Source organism: Chiloscyllium punctatum, chromosome 44 (assembly GCF_047496795.1).
Source record: "Chiloscyllium punctatum isolate Juve2018m chromosome 44, sChiPun1.3, whole genome shotgun sequence".
NCBI classification, from domain to species: domain Eukaryota; kingdom Metazoa; phylum Chordata; class Chondrichthyes; order Orectolobiformes; family Hemiscylliidae; genus Chiloscyllium; species Chiloscyllium punctatum.
This window is the reverse complement of record NC_092782.1, coordinates 17777723-17791771: the sequence shown is the minus strand read 5'-3', so window position 1 is coordinate 17791771 and position 14049 is coordinate 17777723. Positions and strand designations below refer to the sequence as shown.

Here is a 14049-nt window from a genome sequence, read left to right as displayed (position 1 = left end):
GCTCTTAAACTCTGTGCCTCAGATAACAAAGCTAAGTATCCTATGTGTCTTCTTAACCACTTTATCTACCTGACCCACGAATTTAAGGAACCAGTGTATATGTGCACCAAAATCCCTCTGATCCTTGGTGTATCCCAGGATCGAAAAATGTGTTGCTGGAAAAGCGCAACAGGTCAGGCAGCATCCAAGGAGCAGGAGAATCGACGTTTTGGGCATAAGCCCTTCTTCAGGACGAGGAAGGTGTGCCAAGCAGGCTAAGATAAAAGGTAGGGAGGAGGGATTTGGGGGAGGGGCATTGGGAATGCGATAGGTGGAAGGAGGTTAAGGTGAGGGTGATAGGCCAGAGAGGGGGTGGGGGCGGAGAGGTCAGGAAGAGGAATGCAGGTCAAGAAGGCGGTGCTGAGTCCGAGGGTTGGGACTGAGATAAGGTGGGGGGAGGGGAAATGAGGAAGCTGGAGAAATCTGCATTCATCCCTTGTGGTTGGAGGGTTCCTAGGTGGAAGATGAGGTGCTCTTCCTCCAGGCGTCATGTTGCCATAGTCTGGCGATGGAGGCAGCCAAGGACCTGCATGTCCTTGGCAGAGTGGGAGGGGGAGTTAAAGTGTTCAGCCACGGGATGGTTGGGTTGGTTGGTGCGGGTGTCCTAACATTCATCATGCATTCTCTTGCCTTGTCCTGCCCAACTGTATCACCTCATATTTATCTGGATTGAATTCCATTTGCCACTGATCAGCTCATCTGACAAACCCATCTGTATTCTCCAGGATCACCATCTCTTTCATAGGGCCTTCCAATAACTGACTTTAAAAAAAGTGCAGGATGTATTATAAGAATTCTGCTTCCTCTAAACCTTTTATACAGGTCATGTCTCACAACCCTCATTGAGCTTTTTGAGAAGGTGACCAAGCATGTAGATGAGGGTAGGGCAGTTGACATGGTGTACACGGACTTCAGGAAATCCTTTGATAAGGTTCCACATGGTAGGCTTTTGGAGATAATGCAGAGGCATGGGATTGAGGGTGATGTAGCAGTTTGGATTAGAAACTGGCTTTCTGAAAGAAGGCAGCGAGTGGTGGTTGATGGAAAATATTCAGCATGGAGTCTGGTTACTAGTGGTGTGCCACAAGGATCTGTTTTGGGAACACTGCTGTTTGTCATTTTTATAAATGACTCAGACGCAGGCATAGGTGGATTGCTTATTAAGTTTGCAGATGATACTAAATTCAGTGGAGTAGTGGACAGTGTGGAAGAATGTTGCAGGTTGCAGGAGGACTTGGATAAACTGCAGAATTGGGCTGAGAGGTGGCAAAGGGAGTTCAATGCAGCTAAATGTGAGGTGATTCACTATGGGAAGAACAATAGGAAGGCAGAGAATGGAAAGATTCTTGGTAGTGTGGATGTGCAGAGGGATCTTGGAGTTCCATGTACATAGATCCCTGAAAGTTGTCACCCAGGTTGATAGTGCTGTAAAAAAGGCATATAGTGTGTTAGGTTTCAGTGGTAGAGGTATTGAGTTCCTGAGCCACAATGTCATGCTGCAACTTTACAAACAGCTAGGGCAGCCGCACTTGGCATATTGTGTACAGTTCTGGTCGCCCCATTAGAGGAAGGATGTGGAATGATTGGAAAAGCTGCAGAGGAGATTTACCAGGATGTTGCCTGGTCTGGAGGGAAACTCTTATGAGGCCCCCTCGTACAAGCTGATGTCATCAACCAGGCTGAATACTTTCCATCTACCATCATCCTTTGTCTTCAATGGGCCAATTTAGCTGGCCTTGCTAAAATCCACATATACCACATCCACTGCTCAAACTTTGTCAACATGTTTGTCACTTCCTCAGCCCATTGGCTCATCTGATCAAGATCCCATCGTAATCTGAGGTAACCCTCTTTGCTGTCCACTACACCTCCAATTTTGGTGTCATCAGCAAACTTACTAACTGTACCTCTTATGCTTGCATCCAAATCATTTATGTAAATGACAAAAAGTAGAGGACCCAGCACCAATCCTACCATAAGCCCTCAGGACTGACCTTGGCCTACCCTACTGATTAACCTGGAAGGACACCCCAACTGATGACTGAGCAGCCCCCAAATGACTTATCACCAACTCTCGACTTTTGCACTGGATCTAAGCAATGAACACAGCCCACACTCAGGACGATAATCATATGGAATCTCTAGCCCCTAAATGCCCGTAGCAGCCAACTGACTACGTTTAAACCTCTGCACTAATATCAAACTATGCCTTGACTTAATGTGGCCCCTGATTAACAACAGCTATCTTTGAAATGACCGAGGAACTACTCCCTTTCAAATCTGAGAGATAACCACTTGGTTGAAGCATATGCAATGTACTTGCCATGTAAGCCGCTGCCATATGCTGTGGGTGTGACATGGATGCAGCAGTGTCATACAGCATCCCATCTGTCCCATGAATGATCACTACTAATAAATGTGACAAGCTGCTTGGTTTTGTGCCTGCACTACAAGGCAAGGCAAGACATTATTGTAAGCCTGTAAGCTCTGCTTGAGGCAGTAGTGTTCAAATAAGCAAGGCAATGCAGAGATGCTGTACAAAGTGAGCGAGGGCTAAGAAAGCAAGCTATCAGCCCTAAGATGAACCTTGTTAGAATACACGAAATAGGTGCCTGCCCTTTATGCAACATGTAAATGAATGGCATCAGTGAGCTCTAAAGTGCAGTATTAAAGTGATCCACTTTATTATAAGCGAGTTGAAGATATGCCAAGATGTGGTGAGGCTAATGCATGTTTGACGCCAACCTCTGTTGTCAAGGGGTGCAGGGCATTGCTGTCCATACAGTGTGCCTGGAGATGTTGGGGAATGCTAGATAAAATGGACACCCAGAAAAGATGCAAGCCTGCTTAGAACTTTATGTCAGGAATTAACGCAATCTAGTTTCTCTCAGCCATGTGAGAGAGAAGCAAATTGCTTTTAAGTGTGGTGGGAATAGATACCAATGAGATGAAAATGCATGTAAAAAGGTCCCTCTTTATTCACGTTCAAGATTCTCAATGCAGCCAGTAAAATCTTGTATGGAAAAGACAGACTATTTTTCTTGATGTCGGAAGTCACATTTTTCTGATCTTACCATATTTTCCCACCTGATTCATTATTGCCCATGTCATTCAGGGCTGGGGCGATTCCATCATTTAAAACAACCAAACTATTTCTTAATTCCATATAAATGATTGAAGAGATTACATTCCATTTTTATTCTACTTCAAAGTATTGAGCACGTTTACTGTGGAAAAGGACATGTGACGTATAGAACGTAGAGAAATAGATGGTGACATCTTGAAAAACGTCCATATTACAGAGGAGGAAGTGCTGATGTCTTGAAATGCATAAAAGTGGAAACATCCTCAGGACTAGATCAGGTGTACCCTAGAACTCTGTGGGAAGCTAGGGAAGTAGTTGCTGGGCCCCTTGCTGAGATACTTGTATCATTGATAGTCACAGGGGAGGTGCCAGAAGACTGGAGGTTGACTAACAGGGTACCACTATTTAAGAAAGGTGGCAAGGACAAGCCAAATAATTATAGACCGGTGAACCTGACATCAGTGGTGGGCAGATTGTTGGAGGGAATCCTGAGAGACAGGATTTACATGTATTAGGAAAGGCAAGGACTGATTAGGGATAGTCACCATGGCTTTGTGCATAGGAAATCATGTGTCACAAACTTGATTGAGTCTTTTGAAAAAGCAACAAAGAGGATTGATGAGGGCAGAACGGTAGACGTGATCTATATGGACTTCAGTAAGGCGTTTGACAAGGTTCCCCGTAGGTGACTGGTTAGCAAGGTTAGATCTCATGGAATTCAGGGAGAACTAGCCATTTTGATACAGAACTAGCTGAAAGGTAGAAGACAGAAGGTGGTGGTGGAGGGTTGTTTTTCAGACTGAAGGCCCGTGACCAAAGGAGTGGCACAAGGATCGACGCTGGGTCCGCTACTTTTCGTCATTTATATAAATGATTTGGATGTGAGCATAAGAGGTACAGTTAGTAAATTTGCAGATTAGATTAGATTACTTACAGTGTGGAAACAGGTCCTTCAGCCCAACAAGTCCACACCGACCCACTGAAGAGCAACCCACCCAGACCCATTCCCCTACATTTACCCCTTCATCTAACACTACGGGCAATTTAGCATGGCCAATTCACTTGACCTGCACATCTTTGGACTGTGGGAGGAAACCGGAGCACCCCAGAGGAAACCCACATAGACACGGGAAGAATGTGCAAACTCCACACAGACAGTTGCCTGAGGTGGGAATTGAACCCAGGTCTCTGGCGCTGCGAGGCAGCAGTGCTAACCACTGTGCCACTGTGCCGCCCTGATGACACCAAAATTGGAAGTGTAGTGCACAGCGAAGAGGATTACCTCAGATTACAACAGGATCTTGATCAGATGAGCCAATGGGCTGAGAAGTGGCAGATGGAGTTTAATTTAGATAAGTGCGAGGTGCTGCATTTTGGGAAAGTAAACCTTAGCAGAACCTATACACTTAATGGTAAGGTCCTAGGGAGTGTTGCTGAACAAAGAGACCTTGGAGTGCAGGTTCATAGCTCCTTGAAAGTAGAGTTGTGGGTAGATAGGGAAGTGAAGAAGGTGTTTGGTATGCTTTCCTTTATTGGTCAGAGTATTGAGTACAGGAGTTGGGAGGTCATGTTGTGGCTGTACAGGACATTAGTTAGGCCACTTTTGGAATAGTGTGTAATTCTGGTCTCCTTCCTATCGGGAAGATGTTATGAAACTTGAAAGAGTTCAGAAAAGATTTACAAGAATGTTGCCAGGCTTGGAAGATTTGAGCTATAGGGACAGGTTGAATAGGCTGGGGCTATTTTCCCTGGAGCATCAGAGGCTGACAGTGATCTTACAGAGGTTTATAGAGTCACGAGGGTCCTGGATAGAATAAATAGAAGTCTTTTCCCTAGGGTGTGGGAGTCCAGAACTAGACGGCATAGGTTTAGGGTGAGAGGGGAAAGATATAAGAGACCTAAGAGGCAACTTTTTCACACAGAGGGTGGTACGTGTATGGAATGAGCTGCCAGAGGAAGTGGTGGAGGCTGGTACAATTGCAACATTTAAAAGGCATCTGGATGGGTACATGAATAGGAAGGGTTTAGAGGGATATGGGCCGGGTGCTGGCAGGTGGGACTAGATTGGGTTGGGATATCTGGTCGGCATGGACGAGTTGGACCAAAGTGTCTGTTTCCGTTCTGTACATCTCTATGACTCTAAAATGAAATGCTTGCTTTATGATGGAGACAACATACAATATTTGAAAACTAAGAAGAATCTCACCTTTTACAATGTGAAAATAAATCAGTGGAGAAATATTTTTACGCCACTGAAACCCATTAGCTGTGCTCCTTGACTTGGTCTTGACTCCTCGTCCCAATGCCTCAAATTCTGATATTCTCATTTCCCGCTTTCGGATTTTTGCATGTTCCGTCCCTCTCGAGTTCTCTAAGCTCCTTCAACATTCCATGAAATCTTCTCGGGAATTCTATCACCAATCTCTCCACCTCTCTGCTCCTTGAAGATGTTCCATAAAACCTACAATTCTGTCTAAGCTTTTGGGCATCTATTCTAATTTTTTTTATATGGCTTGGCATAAAATATTTCTTGATATTGCTTAAGTGAAGCACTTTGGAACAGTTTCTTACATTACAGCCACTATGTAATTGCAAGCTATTGTTGCTTAAACAGGCTATTTTACATGTGGCTCAAGAAAACCTTTAACAGAGATACGATACACAAATTTTTACACAAGTGTCTGAGGGTTAAACTTATACACAAAAGGCAAAATACACAGCCAATTTTGGCAGATATTAACTGAAAGGATGCTGTGTCTTTAATATAGGCATAGAGTCAGTTCCCATAATGTTTCCCTCCTTTCAGAGTTTTAAGCACTCACTGTTGGCGTGGCAGGGATATCCAGTTCATTTGGCTCTTCGTTTGATGAGCATTCTTCCGCCCATGATGAAGTTGGACAGATTTCAAAGTCAGTGTGTCCCACATCCTGCAAATACTGGTACAAAGGAGAGTTCTGATAGATAAAAGGGAAATAAAATAAGTGACATATTAAGAAAGCAGTGCAACAGCAGATCACACTTTCAATTAGCCTTTCAAGCTATCAAAAAAAATGCATTGTTACTTACGAATGCTTCTCATTCTTGTTTAAGACCAAAATCTACGATCACAAAGTATACCACCACTTGAGGACGCAATGAATCATGTGAAGATAAAATCACCATAGTTCCAGAAGAACATAGGGCTGCTCTGTCATCAGAAAGAGATGGCTGGTGGTGATTGAAACTGAGAGTCACCGAACTTCAGGCTAGCGGAGGGGTTAAGAAAGGGATCTTCGTGGGGGTCTTAGATGGCACAGGAATTGAATCTATGCCATTGGCATCACTCTCCATCAGAAACCAGCGATCCAGCAAACTGAGCTGTCATGTTGGCATTAATTAAACAGGACCAGAGGGTTTAAATTGGTTCAGATTTCAATTTTACAATTAAATTATAAATTTACAGTTTAAATTTGAAATTTGATCTGTATATCGTTATTTCCTAAACACATTTTCCAACTAGACATTGGGCTACTATTGAGCTGAGAGATGACTGGTGATGGTTTAACTTAAGGGTCACCATGCCTCTATCGTCCTGTTACCCCCCACTTTAGACGAAACAAAAGGCTCAGAGACACAGTATAGCTTTACCGCCTTCATCTTTATGCTGGGTCCTGGAGGCAGAGAGAACGATCGCCCATGAGCACAGAGTCATGAGTTCACGGTCTTCTCTGGAACAGCTGTTTCTAAATGAACTATACAGTCATTTTACGGGGAGGAGCATCCAGATAAGGCATTATACATATTGATCGGGTGACCGTTACAATCAGCGAGTGTCAATAGTAAATATTAAGCTATCTGCTGTTACACAATAAATAACTGACTTCACATAATGAATATTTTCCACCTTATTAACTGACGTCACATACTCAATGCTACCTCATCTTGTTAAATGGCTCTATGTAATGAATGCTTTTACACCTTGTTAACCCATTACTCTTGCCTCCAGCATCCCATTGTTAACTGTAAGCTGTTATCTGTTCTGAGTCATGCTCAGCTGAACCACTTGTTTCACAAAACTCAAAACTTAACTCTTTCCCTGTCTGCTTATACCCTATGCACATTCTCACCTCAAGTGAGGGGAAAAAATGTTGAGGAACAGAGTTCCTTTCAGGTAACTTGAACCGATTTAACCAGCTACCAAAATTGAACCCCTGCTGTTGGCATCATTCTGAATCACAAACTGGACACCAGTGAACAGAGCTGTCATGTTCTGCAGCACTCAACTGGATAGAGCCAGAGGGGTCTCGGTTTAATTGGGACTTTTGTATGGGACAGCAGGATCATAGCACAATGGTTTCTGCCTGTACTTGATATCATCAAATATAGGTTTTCTATATCAACCAGTTCAGAGATGTTATGACACACCTCTGGAGTAGGTGGGACTTGAACCCAGGCAACCTGGTCCAGAGGTAGGGAATTATCGCTGTGCCACTAGGACCCTTCTGAGGTTAATTGGTAAATGTAGAAGTTAATGAAGCTCAGTTGGGGTGACAGAAGAGGATCATTAATTGACTTCAGAAGGAATGGATAAAAAGTGATAGGGCTGCTGGTACTGATTCCATCAGGTGATTCATACATGTAAATGAATACCAAGTGAGGATAAAGTTGGACAGGGATGTGAGGTTTTGCCAAGATGCTCACTGTATAAACATTCAATAAAACTAAACATTTTGGATATATCCCGGAAGCTAACTACACCCATTGAACTTTCGCAAATTGCTGCCTTCAGGAAGCAAGGCAAGAATCGTGAGCAGGGACGGAATTGGAGATTTTGTTTCAAAGTGTAAAAATGTTCTTGCGTTTTTTTAAAAACGCAGCATAATTTATTCAACAATATTTAATAACTTGAGGTATTAAGAGTTGTTACATAATGAACTGTCTAAACTGCCTTATCACAAAGCAGATTCTTTTGACAGCACCTTCCAAATCCGTAAGCCCCATCCCCTTGAAAGACCAGGGCCTGGGAACACCATAAGCTGAAGTTTCTCTTCAAGCCACATCATGCCAATTTAGAAATATATCACTGTTCCTTCATGGTTTAGGGGGAGGGGGAAAGATATAAAAGAGACCTAAGGGGTAACTTTTTCACACAGAGGGTGGTATGTGTATAGAATGAGCTGCCAGAGGAAGTGGTGGAGGCTGGTACAATTGCAACATTTAAGAGGCATTTGCATGGGTATATGAATAGGAAGGGTTTGGAGGGATATGGGCCAGGTGCTGGCAGGTGGGACTAGATTGGGTTGGGATATCTAGTTAGCATGGACGGGTTGGACCGAAGGGTCTGTTTCCATGCTGTACATCTCTATGACTCTGTAACTCAGTTCAAACAATACTGTGGGTGAAACTGTCCGTCATAAACTGCAGCAGTATAGGAAGGCAACTCACCACCACCTGCTCATGGGTGATTAGGAAGTACATTAAAAATACTAACATAATCAGCAATGCCAAGTGATTTTTAAAAACAATTACCTAATAGAATGCGTTGGGGCAGAACCTTAAAGTTATTGTACAGTCCCAGATTCCAGGTTGCAGAGCAATAAATTTGAGATTTCAGGGAAGGAATGTCGCTACCATCTTTCGCTTCTCTTCATTTTCATGTATTCAGTGAAACTCTAGATTAGAATACTGCACTAAACTATATCCCTGAAGCTACTCAAGTTATTATCCTGATGACTGTTATCTTTCTTGAGAGGGCATTCTTCTCTTCTCTTTAGGCATTATGCCCGAATACAATTGAGACTGGTTGGATTAAATTATTTTCCTGCTGAAATAAATTAACTTTGGCATCACCAACAGTTCATCCCTGAATATTCAGATCTTAAATCAAATATTTAATTTGATTCTTAACTGTGAATCAAGTGCAGATCAAAAGGAAAATTTGAGACAGACGTATAAAGGTATTTGTTCCAAATTAAGTCTTAAGAGGTTGATATCATTGGCAAAACAAAACATTTATTTTCCATCCCGAGTTGTCCTGAAAGAAAGACTAGAGGTTCCTAATCAAGTGACAACCAATGAAGTACCTTAAGTGTTGTCATTGTGGTAATGAAGGATATGCAGCAGCCAATTGGCACTATGCAAGCTCCCACAAAACAGTAACCAGATAATCTCCTTCATGATGATAACTGAGATATAAGTATTGGCAAGAGACAGAAACACTGCCCACCTCTTCATCAAAATAGTGCCGTGAGATCTATTATGCCCATTTGGGAGAATACTCCGGGCCTCAGTTTAATATCTCAGCTGAAGGATGGCATTTGCAACAGCACAGCACTTTACTAATATGAAAGAACACCTACAGAGTGGAAGCTGGTCATTCAGCCCATCGAGTCCACAATGACCCTCTGAAGGGTATTCCACCCAAACCCACACCCCCTACTTTATCCCCATAATACTGCATTTCCTAGGCTAATCCACCTATCCAGCACATCTTTGTGTTGTGGAGGAAACCAGAGCAATCAGAGGAAACCCACACAGACATGGGGAGAATGCACAAACTCCACACAGACAGTCATCCAAGGCTGGAATTGAACCAGGGACCCTGGAGCTGCAAGATAGCTGCGTTAACCACTGAACTGCCCATGTATACTCAAATCTGGACTGAAACTTAACTCAGTGACAGTGTTACCAACTGAGACATGACTGGCACAGATGGCCAATAAGTGAGAGAGCCAGAGAGTGGGAGCTGTTCCCTTTCTTGAGGAAGGAATTTTTACAGCATCCCATCAATGTTTAGTCAAATGGGAAAGACTACAGTTGCTGAAAATCTGAAATATAATCAGTAAATGCTGAATATATTCGGCAGGCGTGGCAGGCAGGATTTATGGAAAGACAGAAGTTAACATTTCAAGTCGGTTACCTTTAATAAAAACCACAGCCCATCGTAATGATTTTTTTCAGTTGCTAGTTCATAAGTGACCAGGTTTAATTAATCAACTTTCTCAATTTGGCATGCTGAACTCTCAAACTCTGAAATGCAGGTCCAGCAATGTAATTCATTAGGCTGTTTGTGTTTACATGGACTTGAATACTTGGTTACAAGTTGCAGTTGGGAACAGAGTCAAAGATATTGCTGGGGCAATTTGACTTTGCACTGAATGTCGGAGTGTTTAAGTGCAATTTGTAGGTTCTGTTTCCTACAGTGATTATCATTAAAATAAATGGTCAGTCCAATCATTTTTTTCAAAAATTATTTCATAGATTGTCAATATAGCTGACATTTTTATCCTTTCCTCACTGCTCTCGAGCAGATAATAATGAGCTGCCTTCCACAGTGCTGTTAAGTAGAGAGTTCCCAGTGACCGCGAAGGGACAGTGATTTAGTTTCACGTCAGAATGGTGTGTGGATTGGAGGGGAATGTGCAGGATGAGGCATTCCCATGTCTCTGTGACCCCTGTCCTTCTGGGTCAAAACGTGTGGTGCTGGAAAGGCACAGCAGGTCAGGCAGCATCTGAGGAGCAGGAGAGTTGACATATTGGGCATAAACCATTCCTCAGGAATGTGGATGGGGGAAGGGGGCTAAGAGATAAATAGGAGGCTGGGGGTGGAAAGTCAGTGGGAAAGAAGATGGGACACACTCATCAAGCAACCCCACTGCCGTGTGGCCAACCACTTCAACTCCCTCTCCCACTTCCCCCAAGGAGATGAGCCGCCTCCACCCGCAACTAGAGGAAGAATATCTACCTCGGGACCCTACAACCACACAGCATCAACATCAACTTCATTAGTTTCTAAATCTTCCCTCACCCCACCTCATCCCAGATTCAGCCCTCCAACACAGCTCCGCCCTCTTCATCTGACACGTCCTACCGGTTTCCACTTATCACCTTGCCACCTATCTTTCCCACCCCCCCCACACCTCCCCACCCCCCCCCCCCCCACCCCCACCCTCCTATTTGGCTGTCATCCACCTGCCCCCTTCATATTCCTGAAGGGCTTATGCCTGAAACGTCGATTCTCCTGCTCCTCAGATGCTGCCTGACTTGCTGTGCTTTTCCAGCACCACATTTTGACTCTGACTTCTCCAGCCCTGCAGTCCTCACTTTCCCCTTGACCTTCAGGGCTAGTGCTGCCAACCTTCCTTCTGATGTGACTGCATTTTCATTTTTCAGCCTTCATGTGAACCCAAGGATAAGTTTGAGGGGTGCTGCAAGAGTCGCTGACAGTGAGGTGAAACATCATCAAGCCGCAACAAATGGGATGGAAGAAATTGAGTGTATACCCCTTCACAAAACCCCCAACTCATCCCCCAACATCAACCTGCCCCTTCCCCAAACCTCTGTCATGTCCTCTTTCCTCTACCACTGTGCCACTCTCCTTCTCCCACCATCAACAACCCCTTTATCCCCAAATCTCCGTCAACTTATCCATCTTCCTTTTTCCTCTGCCAACCACCCCAGTTTTCACCTCCCTCTAGTGACCCCTCATTGTCCCCTCAATTCACCAACCCATCTCCCCCCTATCAAATTCCCATCTCCATTCCCTTTACCAAAACCCACTCTCTATCTCCACCCTCGCCAACAAACCCCACTCCATGTCAACAATCCCCTCCTTATCTACCCTTGCTCCGATTATTCCCAACACCCCCCCGCCACCGTTAACAACCCTCTCTCCATCTCTTCACAATCTATTCAGCACTTCCTTTTCTTCAAAATCCCTCTCTCCCTTTCAATAAATCATTCCTTATCTTCTCTCTTTGAAACTCCCCTTCCCATCTCTCCCCCTCTTGAAAAATCCTCTTCCCATTTCTCTGCTTCTTCAACAAGCCCCACCCCAACTCCCTCCCTCATGTTCCCCTTCCTTCAACAATTACTCTCCCCATCTTCAACAAGCCTACACTATGCATCTTCCCCTTACTTCAAAAAGTCTCTTCCCATTTCCCTGTTTTCCAGAACTGTTCCTAGTCAAAGACACTTCCCTATTTTCCCCCTCTCCTCAACAACCCCATCCCCATGATGTAACATACTGTTGCCACCTGGCACCAGTGGTCAAATGAGTAAAATGTTTAAGGTGGTGGCTGAGTTGCCAAACAAGTGACTGCTGTGTACAGGGTGATATCAACCTTCTTGATTGTTGTTGGATTTGCACTCATCCATGCAAGTGGATTGTATTCGATCACTCTCTTGACCCATGCTTTGTAGTTGGTGAACAGGTTTTAAAGGGTCAGGAAGTAATTCTTTTGCCACAGAATTTCCAGCCACTGACCTGCTCTTGTAACCGCAGTAGTTATATGGCTGGTCCATGAGCAAGATTTAATCAGCTTGAATGGATTTGAGTGGGAGCTAGTCGTGAGGACGTAAATATTCATCAATAGGAATGATTAAGGCAAATTGATTTGCTCTAAATTCTGGTATTAAAACACTCTTGCAATCTCAGTATTCAGATGTGAATACCACTACATACCAAGGTAAAAAATTATATGTTCAGCTATGTCAACAAATTTCATGATTCTGAAAACTATTTGTACTAGATTTTACCATAACAAAAATGTAAGCAAATGTCAGAAGTTTATGCTGCAAACTGCAGCTGTTTCAAATTGTACATTGAGGAGCAGCACTTTAAAGTGGAGGTTTTGTTTAAATATTTGTATAAGCTGAGTCCATGTACAACACGACCAAACGTGTACAGTGCATCAAAAATAAAAAATCTTAAGGAACTTTGTAAAAATATAATCATTGAAAACAGATGCCAAAGAGAGAGAACAAAGTGAGGACTGCAGATGCTGGAGATTCAGAGTCGAAATGTGTGGTGCTGGAAAGGCACAGATCAGACAGTATCCATACAGCAGCAGAGTTGACATTTTGGGTATAAGTCCTTCATCAGGAATGTGGAGGAGGAAGATTGCTGAGAGATAAATAGGAGGGTGAGGGAGGCTAGGTTGGGAAGGTGATAGGTGGATATATGTAGGACAGGTCAGATGAAGAGGGCGAAGTTGATGCCATGTGGTTGTAGGGTCCCGAGGTAGATATTCTTCCTCCAGTTAGGGGTGGAGGTGGCTGAGTACATGCATCTCCTTGGGGTAGTGGGAAGGGGAGTTGAAGTGGTTGGCCACAGGGCGTTGGGTTGTTTGGTAAGTGTGTCCCAGGACTGTTCCCTGAACCGCTCCATGAGTCGGTGTTCTAACTCCCCGATGTAGAGGAGACCGCATCAAAAGCAATGGACACAACTGATGACATGAGTGGTTGTTCAGGAAAATCTCCGGCGGATGTGAAATGATCCTTGGGGTCTTGGACAGAGGTGTGTGGCGGGGGCAAAGGTTTTACACCTGCTGCGGTGGCAAGGGAAAGTGCCAGTTGTGGAGGGTGGGTTGGTGGGGGTGTGTAGACCTAGCAAGGGAGTCACTGTCTCTGTGGAACGCAGATCGGGGTGGGGAGGGAAATATATCTTTGGTAGGTGGTAGAAATGGCAGAGGGTAATGCACTGTATCTGAAGAAAGAGACATTACAGTGGTTAGCAAAAGTGTAGCAAGAAGTTCAGTTCTAAGGAGGCTTCTAAAGGAAGACTGGGGGGTGGAGAAACAGAGTGTAGTCTTGTGATTTCAAAGCAGAGTGATTACAGTGCCAGTGATAAGACGAGGTGGTAGTGGGTTGACAGGACAGATGCAGATAAAGTGTTTTAATGGAAGAAACTGCAACTTATTTAACACTAGATGTTAGATTAGTTCTCTGATAATACAAAGGTTATGTACAGGCTGAATGAGTTAGTGCAGAGATCGAGTTAAGTATCAACAATGCATCTGGGATATCTGATCCTGTATCTTCAGGCAATGTTGGCAAAGACCAGGAAATAAATGAGGAAAAGGAAGGGACCATGATGGCTGCAGGTGTAATAATGAAGAGACAGGAAGATGAGCGATTTACTGGGGAATTTGAGGCTCTCAAAGCAC

The 14049-nt window shown here is 43.9% G+C and overlaps 1 protein-coding gene across 3 annotated transcripts in view; it reads right to left on the bottom strand.

The window, feature by feature from the left end:
- Positions 1-14049, bottom strand: part of vezt (vezatin, adherens junctions transmembrane protein) — a 108976-nt gene that overhangs the window by 70878 nt on the left and 24049 nt on the right. For all 3 annotated transcript variants that reach the window (XM_072562385.1, XM_072562387.1, XM_072562386.1), the window contains exon 2: positions 5947-6078. In XM_072562385.1, coding sequence (XP_072418486.1) covers positions 5947-6078 — 132 coding nt within the window. The remainder of the gene's footprint in view (positions 1-5946; positions 6079-14049) is intronic.